The 21,185-nt window shown below is 46.0% G+C and overlaps 1 protein-coding gene across 2 annotated transcripts in view; it reads left to right on the top strand.

Annotated features, from left to right (window-relative positions):
* Positions 1-16,946, top strand: part of LOC132207630 (utrophin-like) — a 123,349-nt gene extending 106,403 nt beyond the window's left edge. For both annotated transcript variants that reach the window (XM_059643573.1, XM_059643574.1), the window contains 2 exons: positions 10,288-10,408; positions 16,820-16,946. In XM_059643573.1, coding sequence (XP_059499556.1) covers positions 10,288-10,408; positions 16,820-16,929 — 231 coding nt within the window. In that variant the 3' untranslated portion in view covers positions 16,930-16,946. The remainder of the gene's footprint in view (positions 1-10,287; positions 10,409-16,819) is intronic.
* The last annotated feature ends 4,239 nt before the right edge of the window (positions 16,947-21,185 follow it).

Below are 21,185 nucleotides of genomic sequence, written 5' to 3'. Positions count from 1 at the left end.
CCATTGTCAAGGATGAGATTTCTAAATTCCTGGAAGTGCAGGGTCAGATTAAAACAAGTCAGCATGGATTTAGTCAGGGGACGTCGTGCCTATTAGAATTCTTTGAAGAGGTAACAAGTATGTTAAACCAGGGAATCCCAGTAGATGTTATCTATCTAGACTTCCAAAAGGCCTTTGATACAGTGCCTCACAGGACGCTGCTGAGCAAGGTGAGGGCCCATGGTGTTCAAGGTGAGCTACTGGCTTGGATTGAGGACTGGCTGTCTGACAGAAGGCAGAGAGTTGGGATAAAAGGCCTCCGCGATTTCCTCAGCCACCTCCCACAGAACTCTAGGATGTAGCCCATCGGGGCCAGGAGATTTATCAATTTTTAGACCCTTTAGGTTTTCTAGCACTTTCTCTTTTGAAATGCCTACCGTACTCAACTCTGCCCCCTGACTCTCCCTAATTGTTGGCATACTACTCATGTCTTCCACTGTGAAGACTGACGCAAAGTACTTATTGAGTTCTTCAGCTATTCCCTGATCTCCCATTACTAGCCTTCCAGCATCAATTTGGAGCGGCCCAATATCTACTTTGGCCTCTCATTTGTTTCTTGTGTATTGAATGAAGCTTTGACTATCATTTCTAATATTACTAGCTAGCCTACCTTCAAAATGATCTTCTCCTTCCTTGTTGCTCTCTTTGTTATCCTCTGTCTGTTTTAGTAGCCTTCCCAATCTTCTGATTTCCCAGTGCTCTTGGCCACTTTATAGGCTGTCTCTTTTACTTTGATATATTTCCTGACTTCCTTTGTCAGCCATGGCTGTCTAATCCCACCCCAGATAATCTTTGTTTTCTTTGGCATGAACCTCTGTACTCTGTCCTCAGTAACACGTATAAACTCCTGCCATTGTTGGTCTACTGTCTTCCCCGCTAGGCTCTGCTTCCAGTCGATCTTCGTCAATTCCCCTCTCATGCCCCTGTAATTACCTTTATTTAACTGGAATACCATTCCATCCGATTTTGCCTTCTCTCTTTCAAACTGCAGACCGAACTCTCCCATATTATGATCACTGCCTCCTAAGTGTTCCCTTACTTTAAGATCTTTTATAAAGTCTGGCTCAGTGCATAGCACCAAGTCCAGAATAGCCTGTTCCCTTCTGGGCTCCATCACAAGCTGTTCCAAAAAGCCATCCTGCAAACATTCCATGAACTCTTTTTCTTTGGATCCACCAGCAACATTATTCACCCAATCCACCTGCATGTTGAAGTCCCCCATGATCACCGTGACCTTGCCTTTCTGACGTGCCCTATTTATTTCTTGGTGCATCTTGCGCCCCTCATCCTGATCACTGTTAGGAGGTGTGTACATAACTCCCATTATAGTTTTTTTTGCCTTTGTGGTTCCTCAATTCCACCCACATAGACTCCACATCTTCTGACCCTATGTCATTTAGTGCCGTAGATCTCATTCCATTCTTAACGAACAAGGGAACCCCACCCGCTCTGCCCACCTCCCTCTCTTTTCGATATGTTGTGAATCCTTGGATGTTTAACTGCCAGTCCTGAGCTCCCTGCAACCATGTCTCTGTGCTGCCTACCACATCATAATCATTCAAGAGGATTTGTGCTGTTAATTCATCTACTTTGTTGCGAATGCTAAGAGCATTTAGATGAAGTGTCTTAATGCAAGCTTTCTTATCAATATGAGAGAGGTTGGACATGCCAAGATGCCTTAAGTTATCCTTCCTTTTTGCTGTATTCCTAGTCTGCCTCGAGCTTAAATCCTCCTGTACACATGCTATCCTGTTGCTTATCTTTCCATTTAACTCCATACTCCCTGTCTCTTTCACTTTCCCTTCCCCCCGACTCACGAGTTTAAAGTCTGACTGACCACCCCATTCATCTTTTTTGCTAGAACACTGGTTCCAGATCGGTTCAGGTGGAGACTGTCCCGATGGTACAGATCCCCCCCGGTTCCAAAACTGATGCCAATGCCCCATGAAATGGAATCCCTCTTTCCCACACCAATTCCTTCGCCACATGTTTACTTCCCTAACTTTCTTTTCCCTATGCCAATTGGCACGTGGCTCGGGCAGTAATCCAGAGATTATGACCCTTGAGGACCTGTACTTCAATTTCTTTCCTCGTGTTTCATAATCCCTGAGCAGGACCTCTACCCGAGCTTTGCCTATGATGTTAGTCCCAACGTGGACCACAACAACCGGATCTTCCCCCTCCTGCTCCAATATCCTTTCAACCCGGTCGGAGATGTCTCGCACCCTGGCACCGGGCAGGCAACACACCGTGAGGGACGCCCGATGCAGCTTGCACAGGATACTATCTGTCCCTCTAATTATAGAATCCCTGATAACAACTACCTGTCTTTTTGCTCCCCCCCTCTTGAATGACCTTGTGCGCCACGGTGCCATGGTCAGCTGGCTCATCCTGTCCACAGTCCTTTTCCTCAACCGTACAGGGAGCAACAATCTCATACCTGTTGCAGGTATCTGTCCAGATATATCTGAAAAGACGCTAATGTGTCTGCGTCTACCAGCTCCGCTGGCACCGCGTTCCAGGCACCCACCACCCTCTGTGTATAGAACTTTCCACGCCTATCTCCCTTAAACTTTCCTCCTCTCACTCTGAACTCATGACCCCTAGTAATTGAGTCCCCCACTCTGGGGAATAAGCTTCTTGCTATCCACCCTGTCTCTCCCCTCATGATTTTGTAGACCTCAATCAGGTACCCCCAATCTCCATCTTTCTCATGAAAATAATCCTAATCTACTCAACCTCTCTTCATAGCTAGCACCCTCCATACCAGGCAACATCCTGGTGAACCTCCGCTGCACCCTGCCCAAAGCGTCCACGTCCTTTTGGTAACGTACACAGTACTCTAAATGTGGCTGAACCAAAGTCTTATACAACAGTACATGACCTGCCAACTCTTGTACTCGGTACCCCGTCCGATGAAGGAAAGCATGCCGTATGCCTTCTTGACCACCCTCTTCACCTGGCTTGCCACCTCCAGGGAACAATGGACCTGAACACCCAGGTCTCTCTGTTCATCAATTTTCCCTAGGACTTTACCATTTACTGTATAGTTCGCCCTTGAATTAGATCTTCCAAAATGCATCACCTCACATTTGCCCGGATCGAACTCCATCTGCCATTTATCTGCCACACTCTGCAGTCTATCTATATTCTGCTGTAATCTCTGACAGTCCCCCTCACTATCTGCTGCTCTACCAATCTTAGTGTCATCTGCAAACTTGCTGATCAGACCACCTACACCTTCCTCCAAATCATTTACGTATATCACAAACAACAGTGGTCCCAGCACAGAACCTTGTGGAACACCACTGGTCACAGGTCTCCAATTTGAGAAACTCCTTACTACCGCTACTCTCTGTCTCCTGTTGCCGAGCCCATTTTTTTTTTATCCATCGAGCGAGCACACCCTGGACCCCATGCGACTTCACTTTCTCCATCAGCCTGCCATGGGGAACCTTATCAAACACCTTACTGAAGTCCATGTAAATGACATCTACAGCCTTTCCCTTTCAATCAACTTTGTCACGTCGTCAAAGAATTCTATTAAGTTGGTTAGACATGACCTTCCCTGCACAAAACCATGTTGCCTATCACTGACAAGCTGATTTGCTTCCAAATGGGAACAGATCCTATCCCTCAGTATCTTCTCCAGTAGCTTCCTGACCACTGACGTCAGGCTCACTGGTCAATGATTACCTGGGTTATCCTTGCTAACCTTCTTAAACAAGGCGACAACATGAGCAAGTCTCCAATCCTCCGGGACCTCACCCGTGTCTAAGGATGCTGCAAAGATATCTGTTAAGGCCCCGGCTATTTCCTGTCTCGCTTCCCTCAATAACCTGGTATAGATCCCCACCTTAATGCCTTTTTGGAGACCCAACACTTCATCCTTCCTTGTGTCAACTTGACCTGGAGTAAGCAAACATCTATCCCTCACATCACCATCTGTCATGTCCCTCCCCTTGATGAATACCGATGCAAAGTATTTGTTAAGAATGTCAAGATAATACAATGTGAGGCTGGATGAACACAGCAGGCCAAGCAGCATCTCAGGAGCTTTTGTGCTCCTGAGATGCTGCTTGGCCTGCTATGTTCATCCAGCCTCACATTGTATTATCTTGGAATTCTCCAGCATCTGCAGTTCCCATTATCTCTGTTAAGAATGTCACCCATTTTCTCTGACTCAGTGCATAACGTTGCTTCTTTGTCCTTAAGTGGGCCAATCCTTCCTCTAGTTACCCTCTTGCTCCTTATATATGAATAAAAGGCTTTGGGATTTTCCTTAACCATGTTTGCCAGCAATATCTCATGTCTTCTCTTAGCCCTCTTCATCCCTCGTTTCAGATGCGCTCGAAATTCCCCGTGTTCTTCCAAAGATTCATCTCTCTTCAGTCGCCTGGACCTAATCTATGCTTCCTTTTTCCTCTTGGCTAGTCTCACAATTTCATCTGTCACCCATGGTTCCCTCATCTTGCCTTTTCTGTTCCTCATTTTCACAGGAACATGTCCTGCACGCTAATCAAACTCTCTTTAAAAGCCTCCCACATATCAAATGTGGATTTACCTTCAAACAGTTTCTCCCAATCTAAATTCCCCAGATGCTGCCAAATCTTGGTATAGTTGGCCTTCCCCCAGTTTAGAACTCTTCCTTTAGGACCACTGCCATCCTTGTCGATGAGTATTGTAAAACTTAGGGAATTGTGGTCGCTATTTCCAAAGTCACTCCCTGCTGTAATTTCAACCATCTGGCTGGGTTCATTCCCCAGCACCAGGTCCAGTATGGCCCCTTCCCGAGTTGGACTACATACACACTGCTCTTGAAAACCCTCCTGGACACACCTTACAAATCCTGCTCCATCTTGACCCCTAACACTAAGTGAATCCCAGTCAATGTTGGGAAAATTAAAATCTCCCATCACCACCACCCTGTTTCTCCTACACCTTTCCATTATCTGTTTACATATTTGTACCTCTATCTCACGCTCGCTGTTGGGAGGCCTGTAGTACAGCCCCAGCATTGTTACTGCATCCTTCCTATTTCTGAGTTCTACCCATATTGCCTCAATGCTTGAGCCCTCCATGGGGCCCTCCTTCAGTACAGCTGTGATATCGTCTTCGACCAGTATTGCAACTGACATTAAAAAGTAGCAGTAGATCACTGGAAAAGGAGGCTGAAGAATCAGTATGAGGAATGAAGAAATGGAAGAGGAACTGAACAGGTACTTTGTATCAGTCTTCATGGTGGAAAACACCCATCGCATACTAGAACTTTGAGAGTTAGGGGCAGTGGTGAATTTCATAGCCATAACTAAGGAAAAGGTGCTCGGGAAGCAGAAAAGTCTGAAGGTGGACCAATCACCCCTGGACCAGATGGACTGTACTGCAGAGTTCTGAAGGAGATAGCTGAGGAAATTGTTGAGGCATTAGTGGTGATCTTTCAGGAATCACTGGAGATAGGGAGGATCTCAGGGATTTGGAAAATGGCTAAAGCAACACCCCTGTTTATGAAAAGAGAGAGGCAGAAGAAGGGAAATTATAGGCCAGTTATCCTGACCTCAATCATTGGTAAGATTTTAGAGTCCATTATTAAGGATGAGATTGCAGAGACCTTGGAAGTACATGACAAAATCGGGCTGAATCAGCACAGCTTCATCGAGGGGAAGTTATACTTGACAAATCTGTTAGAATTCTTTGAGTAGAAAGTGAGCAAGTTAGACAAAAGGAAGCCAGTGAATGTGATTTGTTTGGATTTCCAGAACGCTGTTGAGAAGGTACCAAATAAGATGAGAGCCCATAGTGTTTTAGCAAGGTACTGCCATAGATAGAGCATTGGCTGACTGTCAGAAGGCAGAGAGTGTAGATAAAGGGGTCTTTTACAGGATGGCAGCTGGTGACTAGTGGAGTCCTGCAGGGATCAGTGTTGGGACCGCAACAGTTCACGTAATACCTTAATGATATGTACGAAGCAACTGAGACATTGTTGCTGAGTTTACAGTCGACACAGTGACAGATGGAGGGACAGATAGCAGTGAGGAAGTTGAAGAAGGACTTGCATAGGCTCGGAGACTGGGCAAAGAAGTGGCAGACAGAGACTGTGTGGGACACTGTGAGGTTATGTGCTTTGGTAGGAAAATTGGAGGCGTAGATTATTTTCTAAATGAGAACGGGCATTTGAGGTCTGAAGCACAACTGTCCCTCGTTGCCCTTGAGAAGGTAGCAGTTAGTTTCCTTCTTGAACTGCTGAAAGTACATTTGCTGTTGGTAGATACAATGCCATTAGGGAGGGAATTTTGGATTTTGACCCAGCATGTTACCAGCTGAGCCTGAACATTGTCCAGTTCACTCTGCACAAAATAACCCTTTTTACCCCTGGAATTAACATCATGAACGTTCTGAGAACTGCTGTTGTAAGCATATCCTCGCTTAATAGACCAAAACTGTACACTGTGCTCCTTGAGTGGCGTCACCAATGTCTTGTGTGGAAAGATTTTCACTCCTTCCCTCCTTGAAATAAAGATTTGCACCTCACGTGCCTTCTAAAATACATGCTGTGCATAGAAGCTAAATTTTTGTGCTTCATGTACGCCTTTTGGAAATCCAAATTAACGACATCTGCTAATTTCGCTTCAACGACCCGGTTTGTTGAAGAATTAGAATTCCTTGAAGTAGAAACTCAAATGGATTCACCATATTTTAAAATTTATCCTTTTCACTTAACTTATCAAATCTGCCTGAATATGATCTAAATGGTTTGCTGCTGCCTTCTCAATAATAAATTCTAGCAATTTCCCAATGACAAACTTTAGACGAAGTAAATTCGTACTTCGCTGCATTCTGCTGGGATCTTTCCACAATCTAGAAAAGATTACAGCCAATACATCCATTTGGGCAGCACGGTGACTCAGTGGTTAGCTCTTCAGCCTCACAGCGCCAGGGCCCGGGTTCGACTCCAGCCTTGGGTAACTGTCTGTGCGGAGTTTGCACATTCTCCCTGTGTCTGCATGGGTTTGCTCCATGTGCTCCAATTTCCTCCCGCAGTCCAAAGATGTGCAGGCTAGGTGGATCGGCCATGCTGAATTGCCCATCGTGTTCAGTGGTGTTTGGGTTATAGGGGTGGGGTGGGATGCTGCAAGGGGCGATGTGGACTTGTTGGGCTGTCGGACCTGTTTCCACACTGTAGGGAACCTAATTTAATCTCATCTCTGCAGTCAACTCTTATAATCCTCCATGTTATCATCTAATTTAGTCTGAAGGGATGCCTGAGAACTAACGAAGTGAGGGAACAGGTTTTATGTCTGTATTAATTGAGGATGAATTGAGTGTGAGTTGGTTGTATAAATATGGGAGCTAGTAATTAGGGGTTGAAGTTTATGGAGTATTATTAAAAGAAATAAAGCTCTGATGGTACGATGTGGGGTTGGACTCTTTGCATACCTGGGATCCAAGTCTTTAGGTCCCAGGGAACCTGTTAACTTCATCTTCTCAGTTTTCCTCAATGTTTCCTTGAGGATTTCCTTCTCCCTTTCGCTCCCTACTTTTCGCCCATTGATATTTTTTGTATGTTTTCTACTGTGAAATCAGATGGAAAATATTGGTTCAAAGCTTGTGCCATTACCCTCATTTCCCATCATGAATTCCCCAGTCTCACCCTCTCATGAGCCATTATTCACTGTCTTTACTCTTTTCCTTTTGATACACTTGTGGAAGCCTTTACTGTATTTATATTAATGTCTCCCTCATTATTACTTTGGTCATCTTTTGTTCACATCTGAAATATTTCCAGTTCCACAATTTTCCAATCTTTCTTTCAATTTATACTATCTTTAACTTTCTTAGATAGCAACAGATGGCACCATGGTGCATTCTAGCTGTACATCCTTTCATTCTAAATTGACAATATTTTTGTTCAGAGTTATGAAATATCCCCTGAAACATCTGCCATTGTTTCTCTATGGTCTTACCTTTTAAACTATTTTCCCAGTTCAACTCTGCCTTTATACTCCTGAATTATCTTCAATGAAAGTTTAAGATATTAAACAGTTTCAGACCGAATTCTCAACCTCGACCTTGATGTAAAATTCTACCACATCCTGATCATTCTTACCCAGAGAATCCTATACTATTGATGAGTTGTATCTCAAAACATACTATCAGGTCTAAAATATCTTAATCCCTGCTTGGTTCCAGTGGTACAGTTTTAAGACTCCAAATGCATTCTGTGAATATATGCTGAGGGGTAGATAACTGCTCTTAACATCAAGGTGCCATTCAACCAAATATGACATCAAGGAGCCGTCGCAAAGCTGCAGTCAGTAAGAATCAGGTGAAAAACCCTCTGCTGGCTGGAACCTTACCATAAAGGAAGTGGTTGTGGTTGTTGGAAGTCAGTTGCCCCAACTCCAAAGCATCACTGCGGGGGTTACGTAAATTTGTGCCCTGAGCTCAACCATCTTCAACTATTTGATCAAATGCCATCCCTCCGTCAGAAGGTCGTACGTGGGGATGTTCTCAGTTGATTGTGCCATGTTCAGCACCACTCATAGCTCCTCAGATGCTGAAGTAGTCCATGTCCACGGAACATAAGTGATGAGAAGCAAGTGGTAGTTGTGCTGTGCAACTTACGGGCAATGAACGTCACCATTAAGGAGAATCTAACCATTACCCCATGACTTACACTCCTTTACTGCCAATATGCTGAGGCTTATCAGGTTTCCAGAAACTGAATTGGACCAAACTTATAATTATTGTGACGACAAGAGCAGGTCAGAGGTTAAGAATTCTGCAGTGAATAATGAGCCCCCTGTCTACACAAAGCCTGTCCACCATCTATCAAGCCCAAGTCAGGAACGTAATCTCCACTGGTCAGGACTGGTGCAGCTCCGTCAACACTCAGGAAGCTTGAACCATATGGACAAAGCAGCCTGTTGGATTGGTACCCCACCCACCACCTTCAACATCTGTTCTATCATCAGTAATGTATAATTAGTGCCCCATGCAAGTTTCCCTCCAAGCCACACACACTATCCTGACTCGGAACGATATCACTGTTCATTAATAGTCATTGAGTTAAGATTCTGGAGCTTCTTTCTGAACAGCACTGCTCTAAGGACTGCAGTTATTCAAGAAGGCAGCTCACCACCACCTTCTCCAGGGTAATTGGGCTTAGCCAGCAACATCCACATCCCGTGAATAAAAAAGAATCTTCCAGACTACCTGTGCCAATTGAATTCACAGTTTATTGTAACATCTTTCTGACAAGATCCCATTACTTCTTGGTCTATAGCCTCTCTGCTATCCTGGACTGTATCTTCTGTCAGGGGATCTATGAATCTGAAACTGTCACAGCCGTGACTTCTTTCCTTTGCTGCTCCTTATCTCTACCCAAACTGATTCTATATTTTGCCTGGGAGCCAGTTAGCTCAGTTGGCTGGTTTGTAATTCAGAATGATACCAACAGCATGGGATACTACACTGTCTGAAGTTACAATGAAGGAGTCTCCTTCTCAACCTGTCTCCTCATCGGAGGTGTGGTAACCTTCAATTTAAACCACCTCCAGATATCTCTCTTGACTGTGAGAGCAGCCCTGTGGTCCCATCTGGGACTATAGTGACTTTGAATCTCCAAACCAAGATAATTTCTCACCAATGTATTGATCTCATCTTTGACACAGTACAGAAAACCAAAAAAATTAAACCCAATGAGATGAATTTTGGATCACTGGATTATATGGCAAAATTGGACAAAAAAATGCACTATTGTTAAAATAATTAGCAGTTCAACCAGAAAGGCCACTAATGTGAATCCTGGATCTGTGTATCATTTGAAATGACTTAATTGTATAGTTCTAGTATTTGGCCACAAGATGGAGAATTCTTCTCAGGTGATGTTGTAGCCAGAAGATAGAAAGATGACAGAAATGTTTGGAGAGATATGGGCCAAGCACAGGCAGGTGGAACTAGTTCAGTTTGGGATTGTGATCAGCATAGACTGGTTGGACCAAAGGATCTGTTTTCATGCTGTCTGACTCTATGAAACTGAAGCTTAATAGTCTGAAACTCACATTCAGACATATCTAACTTTATCATAATCTTACAGAAAGATAGCCGACTTTATCCCTCAGAGTTGCAGACTCTTCAATTTTACATCTTCAAAGACATTTAGCAGGGAGAGCATGGATTATCGAGTGAGTTGAGTCGATTGGTTCATTGTTAATTCTGAACTAAATTTGATTTATTTTACGTTTTTAGACAACATCAGGTGAAGATGTGCGTGATTTCACCAAGGTGCTGAAAAATAAGTTCAGATCAAAGAAATACTTGGCCAAGCATCCTCGTTTGGGTTATTTCCCAGTACAAACAGTCCTAGAAGGTGAGAACCTTGAGATGTAAGTTTATTGATGTGAGATTTACTAATGTATCAATGCCCATTTGGGAGTTGACAAATATTGCAGCATTATTCATTCTGCAGCTTAGCAGGAGAGTGAGGTTGTCCATTTGCGCATATGTCAGACATACACAATACAAAAACAAGGGGGGCTTAATGATATCATTGGTCCTCTCGCCTTCAAAACAGTGTAGTTACTCAGAGAGTGCATCTGCTCAGGAGTTGTTGATACTGTCACTAACGTGCAACCTTCCTTGATATCTTTCTCTGTCCTCCAGTTCTGTCTTTAAAAACGACAATCAATTCCCCGCTCCTCAAAAGAAAAGAACCTTTGGCTGAACAGAGAACAAAGAACAGTACAGGCCCTTCGGCCCACGATGTTGTGCCGACCTATTATCCCACTAAGATCAAGCTACCCTGCATACCCTTCATTTTACTGTCCTTCATGTGCCTATCCAAGAGTCGCTTAAAAGTCTCTAAATGTATCTGACTCCATTACCACTGCCAGCAGTGCATTCCACACACCCGCCACTCTCTGTGTAAAGAACTTAGCTCTGACATCTCCCCTCCTCCTTCCTCCAGTCACCTTAAAATTTCTCCCCCTCGTAATAGTCATTTCTGCTCTGGGAAAAAATCTCTGACTATCCACTCCAGCTATGCCTCTCATCATCTTGTGTACCTCAATCAAGTCACCTCTCATTCTTCTTTGCTCCAATGAAAAAAGTCCTCGCCCCCGAACCCTTTCTCCTAAGACCTGCCATCCATTCCATGCAGCATCCTGCTAACTCTCTTCTACACCCTCACTAAAGCTTCCACATCCTCCCTGTAATGAAGCAACCAGAACTGAAGGCAATATTCCAAGCGCTGCTCCATCCCCACGAACTAATGCTCGATTCCAAATCCCTTTCCTCTTGATGCTTTAAATTCATTGCTGTCTTTCGTGTAATTTCATATTTGAATTCACTGGATCAACTTGCCCCTGCATTCCTGAGACGGTCACAGTGACTTCCCCCCGGCAGTCCTGTCCCGCTCACAGTGACTTCTACCAGCAGTCCTGATCCGCCCGAAGTGACTTCTCCCCGCAGCCCTGACCCGCTCACAGGGACTGGCCCCCGCAGCCCTGACCCGCTCACAGACTGGCCCTTGCAGCCCTGACCTGCTCACAGGGACTGGCCCCCGCAGCCCTGACCCGCTCACAGGGACTGGCCCCCGCAGCCCTGACCCGCTCACAGGGACTGGCCCCCGCAGCCCTGACCCGCTCACAGGGACTGGCCCCCGCAGCCCTGACCCGCTCACAGGGACTGGCCCCCGCAGCCCTGACCCGCTCACAGGGACTGGCCCCCGCAGCCCTGACCCGCTCACAGGGACTGGCCCCCGCAGCCCTGTCCCGCTCACAGGGACTGGCCCCCGCGGCCCTGACTTGCTCACAGGGACTGGCCCCCGCAGCCCTGACCCACTCACAGTGACTGGCCCCCGCGGCCCTGACCCGCTCACAGCATACTGCCCCCCGCAGCCGTGTCCCGCTCACAGCGTGCTGCCCCCCGCAGCCGTGTCCCGCTCACAGCGGATGGGCCCCGCAGCCCTGTCCCGCTCACAGGGACTGGGCCCCGAAGCCCTGTCCCGCTCACAGCGTACTTCTCCCCGCAGCCGTGTCCTGCTCACAGCGTACTGCCCCCCGCAGCCGTGTCCCGCTCACAGCGTACTGCCCCCCGCAGCCGTGTCCTGCTCACCGCGTACTGCCCCCCACAGCCATGTCCCGCTCACAGGGACAGGCCCCCGTAGCCCTGACCCGCTCACAGGGACTGGCCCCCGCAGCACTGACCCGCTCACAGGGACTGAACCCCGCAGCCGTGTCCCGCTCACAGGGACTGGACCCCGCAGCCCTGACCCGTTGAGAGGGACTGGCCCCCGCAGCCGTGTCCCGCTCACAGGGACATGCCCCCGCAGCCCAGACCCGCTCGCATCGACATGCCCCCCGCAGTCCTCTCCTGCTCACAGCGACTTGCCCCCGGCAGTCCAGTCCCGCTCACCGCCTACTGCACCCCGCAAACCTTTCCCGCTCACTGAGACTGGGCCCCGAAGCCCTGTCCCGCTCACAGCGTACTTCCCCCCGCAGCCGTGTCCTGCTCACAGCGTACTGCCCGCCGCAGCCGTGTCCCGCTCACAGCGTACTGCCCCCCGCAGCCGTGTCCTGCTCACCGCGTACTGCCCCCCGCAGCCATGTCCCGCTCACAGGGACAGGCCCCCGTAGCCCTGACCCGCTCACAGGGACTGGCCCCCGCAGCACTGACCCGCTCACAGGGACTGAACCCCGCAGCCGTGTCCCGCTCACAGGGACTGGACCCCGCAGCCCTGACCCGTTGAGAGGGACTGGTCCCCGCAGCCGTGTCCCGCTCACAGGGACATGCCCCCGCAGCCCAGACCCGCTCGCATCGACTTGCCCCCCGCAGTCCAGTCCCGCTCACCGCCTACTGCACCCCGCAAACCTTTCCCGCTCACTGGGACTGGGCCCTGCAGCCCTGTCCCGCTCATCGGGACTGGCCCCCGCTGCACTGACCCGCCCACAGGGACTGGCCTCTGCAGCCCTGACCCGCTCACAGGGACTGGTCCCCGCAGCCGTGTCCTGCTCACCGCGTACTGCCCCCCGCAGCCATGTCCCGCTCACAGCGGACTGGGCCCCGCAGCCCTTTCCCGCTCACAGGGACTGGCCCCCGTCGCCCTGACCCGCTCACAGCGACTTGCCCCCCGCAGTCCTAACCCGCTCACAGCGACTTGCCCCCCGCAGTCCTGTCCCGCTCACTGCGTACTGCCCCCCACAGCCCTGTCCCGCTCAAAGGGACTGGGCCCCGCAGTGCTGTCCCGCTCACAGGGACTGACCCCTGCGGCCCTGACTCGCTCACAGGGACTGGCCCCCGCAGCCCTGACCCGCTCACAGGGTCTGGCCCCCGCAGCCCTTACCCGCTCACAGGGACTGGCCCCCGATCCCTGACCCGCTCACAGCGAATTGCCCCCTGCAGTCCTGTCGCGCTCAGTGGGACTGGCCCCCGCAGCCCTGTCCCGCTGACAGGGACTGACCCCCGCAGCCCTGTCCCGCTGACAGGGATTTGCCCCTGCAGCCCTGACCCGCTCACTGTGACTTGCCCCTCCTTCCTGACCTGCTCACAGGCACTTGTTCCCTCCGTCGTAACCCGCTCACAACGACTTGTCCCCTCTGTCCTGACCCGCTGACAGCGTCTTGCCTCCCATTCCTCTTAGACAGGTCACCCCTTGCTCAGAAACGGTCCCAATTATCCATGAACCAGAAACCCTGCCCCCTGTGCCAGCTCCTTAACCATGCATTCATCTCACCTATCTTTCTATGACTTAGCTCACTAAGATGTGGCACTCATGGCAACCCATAAATTATTACCCTCTCGGTCCTGCCTTTCAGCCTCTTTGCTAACTCCTTGCACATAGTCCGCAGAATGTCATTCCTCTTTCTGCCGATGTCATTGGTACCAACGTGCACCGTGGCCTCTGGCTGCTCACCCTCCCCTTTTAGAATTTGTTGCAACCACTCAGAGATGTCCTTGACCTTGCACCAGGGAAGCAACACGCAGCCCTGGTGTCTCAAATGTGGCAACAGAATCTATGCCCCCAACGAATGAGTCTCCAACCACACTCGCTCACTTGGATTTGCCTTACTCTGTCCCACAGCAGGGTGGTTTGCACTATGGACCTGGCTACTGCTGATTATATAACTGACCCAGTTTAGTTTTAGATCAGTGTTAACCTTGGTTTAGTGGATAGCCAAGCACCTCAGTAGTCTACAATACAGGAGAAATGCATTCTTAAGCTGACAGATTCTGTGACAGTCAAGGACAAGCACTGAATTGTTCTGACCTCATTTCCAACACCTGGCCCGTAGCCTTGCATGGCTTGGATTGCACTTGCACATTTTAAAAAAAATAAATGTAACGATGATGTGAGGGTAAGGACATGGATTTTTTTTGATATGGCCATATTCTCTCTTGTTGGAGCTGATTGCTGCTCAGCACTTGTATGGTGCAAATGTAACTTATCCTTTCTCAGGCCAAGCCTGATCGTTGTCCAATTCTCACTGTATTTTCTCATCGTTGACTTAATGTTGGTTCGGCCCAACAGTGTTGTACGTACCCTGCCTATTCTGAAACTCTGTCACTTAATATTAAGTCTAATAAAGACAAGTATCCAATCTGCCTTCCAAACCACTTCAACGACCTGGTCCATTACATTGTGGGATCAACAGGCATACACATCAAGATCCTGAGATCCCTCTGATCATTGGTGCTTGTGAGGTCCCTATGATTCATCATGGGCTCCAAGATCTGATTGTGCTGTGTCACCTCATCCTTATCCCGTTTGTCCTAACATGAAATAATGTTCTCAAACGCTTCTCAAAAATTATTCCCAATCCTACTTTTTGTAATCATGATACAAGTGAGCATAAAACTTGGAACACGACGGCAACAGGAATGTGCCCTTCGGCCCACCATGTTGGGCCAAACATGACAACAAATGAAAAAATCCCTTCTGCCTGTCCTTGATCCATAGTCCTCCATTCCTTGCATATTCGTGCACGGAACTAAAAGTCCCTTTTAAATGCTTTCATCGTATCTGCATCCACTACCACCCCGGGCAATGTATTCCACACTTTTAACATGCTCAGTGTGAAATATTTGCCCCTCACATCTCTTTTGAACTTCCCCCCTCTCAGCGTAAATGCATGCCCCCTAATAGTGGACACTTCAACTCCGGGGGAGAAGTTTTCTGACCGTTAGCTGTATTGAAATATCTCCTAATTTTATAGACTTCTATCAAGCCTGCCCTCAGCTTCTACTGCCCCAGAGAAAACGAAGAGTTTTTCCAGCTCCTCCGTCTCGTTCATACCCTCTATTCCAGTCAGCATGCTGGTAAATCTCTTCTGCACCCTGTCCAAAGCCTGCACATCCTAAGTGTAATGTGGCGGCCAGAATTGGATGCAATACTTTGTGTGGTCTCAACAAAGTCTTGTAAAGCTGCAATGTGACATCCTGACTCTTGCACTGAGTTCCCCTATGAATAAAGGCAAGCATGCGATATACCTTCTTGACCACCCTATCTACTTGTGTGGCTACTGTCAGGGAGTTATGGTCTAGGACCCCAAGATCCCTCTGGACATCACTGCTGTTTGGGGTTCTGCCATTAACTGTGTATCCCTTTCCTTAACACTTGGTCTCCTAAAATGTAACACCTCATGCCTGCCCAGATTAAATTCCATCGGCCATTTCTCCGCTCGTGTTTGCAATTGGTCTGTATCTTGCTGTGTCCTTTGACAACCTTCCATGCTGTCCACAAGTCCACTGGTCCTTATATCATCTGCAAACTTAGTAATCCCCAATCTACATTTGCCACCAAGTCATTTACATATATCACAAACAGCAGAAGTCACATCGATGCGGAACACCACTCGTCACTGAGCTGCAGCCAGAAAAACAGCTTTCCACCACTGAGACGGCAAGAACTGTAGATGCTGGAATCAGAGTTAACCAAGTGTGGAGCTGGAGGAACGCAGCAGGTCAGGCAGCATCAGAGGAACAGGAAAGCTGACATTGTTGATGCTGCCTGGCCTGCTGTGTTCCTCCAGCCCTATACTGTGTGATCTTTGTTAGCCTTCCACCGCGACCGTCTGCCTTATATGGGCAGGCCAAGTCACCATGGATCTCATGGATCTTAATCTTCTGGATGAGCATACCATGAGGGACCTTGTTGAAAACGTTCGTAAAATCCATGTATATGCTATCAACTGTTCTACCCGAATTGATCACCCTTGTCACCTCCTTGAAAACTTCAACTGACTTGGTAAGACATAACCTGCCCCGCATAATGCCATGCTGGCTGTCCCTTATTAGCCCATACCTTTGAGACATGAGACACTCACCAGTCTGGAGTTTCCTGGAAAGTCCCTGTTTTCCTGCTTGAACAGAGGAACGACTTTATCCACTCACCAGTCTCCGCAACCCCTCCAGTGCCTGGCAAGGATATCAGATCCTGTTGAAAGTGGTGTGTTGATGCATTTGTGTCATGATTGTGTTTTGTTTGAGCCCTAACATTGAAAGCAGTGTAAGAATGTCTTTGTGCAGCAGGTGAGGTGTGATGAGACTGAGCCTTCATACAATTGCAAGATGTTGAAAATTTGCCATTATTTATGAAAACAGTGATAAATTTCCATGATCAACATTTCTGTTACACTGCGATGATTATCCCGTGGCATGTAAAATCAGAAAGATACGATAAAATGAGACTGGGTCATATGCAGGGAGAATGTTTGCCTTTCATGTCTATAGAAGTAGTGAAATATTTCCATGAAGCTAAAAGTCACTTTTCCGTTCATTGAAGGACACAATCATCGCCTTGGAAGCTTCATCACGATACTACTTTGCATTTCTGAAGAGGGAAGAAGAAATCAACATGCAAATTCAATTCCATGGTTTTGGAAGTCCCTTTGAGAACACGATTCATTTGCGCCGACATAATGCTCTGACCAAGAAAGAATTGAAGGTGAGTTTGTAGTTTGGAAGATCGCAGCAATTTATGCATCAACTTCTTCATCGATAATGTTCCATTGCTTTCAAACTGCATTTTCCTCTCTGCAAGATAATAACTGTTAGAACAAGCAACAGCATCGGTAGATGGTCTATGGGGAATGCAATGTTACAAAACCCGATCCATTCAACAACATATTTCAGATAAGTCAACAAATTAAATATTCCAGCACAGGATAAAACAAGGAGGATGAGAATGAGGAGGCAATAGCTCTGATGACAAAAGAACAGAAATTTACCTTTATCCATTCGAGCAAAAAAGCAGGCACACAAAGAAATAATCATCTAAGAATGCACGTGTGCAACGGAGGCTACAGGGGGACTAAGAATGCCGAATTGTTGTCATGCGTATTGCTGAAAGGATGATTGAAACAGAATCTGTGGTAAATTTGTTGAAATACAGATGATGCATCTCAGGATGTTGGAGGAAGAACATTTATGGACTGAGGCAAATTGTATTGCCCTTTTCAGGAGTTATTAGGTTCATAATGAATTGAAAGACTTCCTTCTGTGCTGAAAGCTTTAGTTTAGTTGCAGCTGAATCACAATTTCTGTTCCTGGTAGTATTTAGCAAACTGTTAAAAGTGAATGTCACTGCACAGAATTCCAAATATGACTCCAATCAGTAGAGAAAATATCCAAGGGGATATGTATCCTCTCATGTTGAACAGCGCAGCTACAGATACAATGGAGGCACTGATGATAATCTTCCAAGAATCCTTAGATTGTGGAAAATTCTCAGAGGATTGAAAGATTGTGAACAGAACACCATTATTACAAAGATACTTGGACAAAGTAGTAAGCATGTATTGCCAATTTAGGTCAACCTGGGTAGATGTTCATGCCTGCAATGAAAGATGAAATAACAGGGTACTTAGTGTGCTATAACATCCTACAGAGTTAACATCCTTTTATAAAGGGGAAATAATACTTGACAAACTTGCTACAGTGCTTTGAGAAGGAAACAAACATTACTGATGAAGGACCACCAGTTGATGTCGTACATTGAGATTTCAAAAAAGCATTTGATAAGGTGCAGCTCATAAGGTGTCTCAAAAGAAAAGAGCCCATGTGTTCAAGGGTAGTACGTTCGGATGGACAGAGGACTGCATCGTAAATAGAAGTAGAGACGTAGCAGCAGGATGGTAACTTACAAGTCATGTACGGCCACAGAGCGAATGCTGCGGAGGCCGAACACCTCATGTTGACTGGGTTGATTTGAGAAATGGCAGAGGGGATTGCTATGCTTATGAAAGTTGGGCAGGCAGGGACTACATTCATTGGCGTTTATAAGATTGAAAAAAATCTTATTTTTTCAACATGTAAGATTCTTAAGAGGCTTGATAGTGTATATCCGTAGAGATTACTCTCATTTGTGAAAGATTTTACGACCAGAGGCCACATTTTCAAATTGGTTGCCCATGAATTCAGGGAAGAATTACTTCTTTCAGGTTGTAGCAATTTATTGAACACTTTAGCCAAGAAGATTTTAGAGGTAATGCCATTAATCATATGCTAGGCTGTAACGGCCAGGTTAATTTTTAAATCAAGAAACAATGATCATGAGAAAAGGGTCTCGGCCTGAAACGTCAGCTTTTGTGCTCCTGAGATGCTGCTTGGCCTGCTGTGTTCATCCAGCTCCACACTTTGTTATCTTGGATTCTGAAGCATCTGCAGTTCCCATTATCTCCAATACAAATGGACAGAGATGCCAGGGTTGGCTTGTCAGTAAGAAATGAGGTCGCTCTTGTGCTTGTTTATGAATGACTTGGAGGAAAGAGGTGCATGTGCTGTGGCTAAATTTGTAGATGACTGAAAAAATATTTAGAAAGACAAGGCATGGCACAGAAACAGAGATTTACCAGGATGTTACTTGGATCGGAATGTATTAGCTATTTGGAGGGTTTGGTGGAAATGCTGTGTCATGATAAATGTAATGAGATCAACCATGATCTCACCGAATGATGGAGGAATATTCAATGGGCCAAATGACTTTTTTTGTGAGCCTTCTTGTTTGACAATGCATTCATGAAGGTGTTTTTTTTCTCTCTCTTGGATAAGATGTGAAAATGAAATGTATCTGAGATAATGGGAACTGCAGATGCTGGAGAATCCAAGACCACAAAATGTGAGGCTGGATGAACACAGCAGGCCAAGCAGCATCTCAGGAGCACAAAAGTGCTCCTGAGATGCTGCTTGGCCTGCTGTGTTCATCCAGCCTCACATTTTGTTGTCATGAAATGTATACACTTCCTTTTCATCTGGGAATAAATAATTGTTCTGAACGATTTCCATTGACTAATAGCAATCTGACAAGCTTCGCAATGTAAAGAGATTTTTAGCTTCTTTTTAATTGTAAAGGTATTCTTTGGATTTAATTTGGCATATATTATTTGCATCTCAGGAAGTATGTTCATCACTGCATCTCAAAAAGTGCTCTGGTGTATGACAGCAGCTTTTTAAAGATCACTTCAATGGTTGTGATTTTGAGTTGCCATAACACACATTAAATTACACTGTTGGCCAATCTGTCCATGATTATTTCATTATCTTATGCTTCAAACACACAAGGAAATATTGGTGATGCAATGAAGTGTTTGACTCTCAAATATAATTGCTGTTATAGTTTCCACTTGGAAGAAAGATTCACATCAAATTGACTGGTCAAGGAAATGGGACACTGACTGTGAGTACTTTGAATGTTCGAGTTATTCCTAAAATGAAAGTTATGACCTTGATGATTTCTCTTTCATGCAGATATGAAGAGACTCTTTTAAAATATCCTCTAGGTTAGTGGTTCAGGCATAAAAGTGTGATATGTATATTTATGTATATACATGTACATGCGTAATCTGATCAGAAAATGACTATAAAACACTTGTTGCATGGTGAGAATGAGTTATCCAGATGGTAAGACCTGCCAATGTTGGTGTCTGAGATAACACATTGTGGAGCTGGAGGAACACAGCAGGGCAGGCAGCATCAGAGGCTCAAGAAAGTTGGGGTTTTGGGTCAGGACCCTTCCTGAGAAATGGAGGGTGGAAGGGAGCTCAGAAACAACTAGTGTGGTGGGGGAGGAGGTGCTGGGGAAGGTAGGTGGGATGGTAATAAGTGAGTACTCTCCAGATTGGAACAGATTTTCCCCAGCGGGTATTGAGTACGAATTCCAAATCACTCTCAAAATCTTAGTGTCTGTTAACATTGATGTTTTTTGTCTGTGTGTTTCAGTAATTGCATGACAGTTGAATGGTTCGTTGAGAGTGAGGAACCTATGGACTCTCACACACCAAGATGGAATTTAGTTCGAAGAGTGACTTCAAAATAGTTGCTTGCTTTTAAAATCTTGACCGTTTTTGCTGTCCAGTTGAATGAATTTAGCTTCATACTGCTTCAATAGGAATTAGTGTTTAAGAGGAACATATTTGTGAAACTTACAGTTCCGTAAGTTTTAGCATAAACTGGTGCAGCCTTTCGGTGCAAAAAGGCTCACCTCTCCATTAATACCGAAGGAAAATTGGAGTTTAAAAGTAAGTTCACCCGCTGTCAGGGAATGAAATGTTAATGTTGACTCAAACATAATTTTTAAAAAAGTCATATATTTGTGTAACACTGAACTCAAATTAAAATTTGGATATGCTAGTTTTACAGATGGTTGGATATTGAATTCATTTTAAATGAGGGTGAAGATCACTTTAAATCCAGCATATTTGTGAAGAAAAGAAATAGCGTGTCAAATAAAATTAACTGCATGATTCTTCATAGCCCTATACGTAGAATTTCATTCTGAACTATGAGACAGTTGTGACCCCACACCACCTCAGTGCTCATGGCAAGAGTAAGACTCCTGTTTGACGTGCTGTGCACTGCATGGAATGGCGGCAACATCAGATTCATTGATGCTTGAGAATCAAAAGAATATGACGATAAGATTTAAAATCAAAATCTCATTGAACACTTCAAGGAATGTATTACAGGAAGAGGGGGAAAGCATGTATGACTAATAGAAGGTGGTGGCGCAGATCACATAGACCTGTGTGCTAAAACTTATCACAAATTTCACATTGAATGGAACAGTTTAAACAGGCTGGAGGAAGCAGACATGCCAGCCCAAACTTTTTGAATTTGAGCATTCTGTTCGTAAACATCAGCAAAATTGTGGG

Source organism: Stegostoma tigrinum, unplaced genomic scaffold (genome assembly GCF_030684315.1).
Source record: "Stegostoma tigrinum isolate sSteTig4 unplaced genomic scaffold, sSteTig4.hap1 scaffold_115, whole genome shotgun sequence".
Classification (NCBI taxonomy): domain Eukaryota; kingdom Metazoa; phylum Chordata; class Chondrichthyes; order Orectolobiformes; family Stegostomatidae; genus Stegostoma; species Stegostoma tigrinum.
Note: the sequence above shows the minus strand (reverse complement) of the source record. Positions and strands in the feature narration are given on the sequence as shown.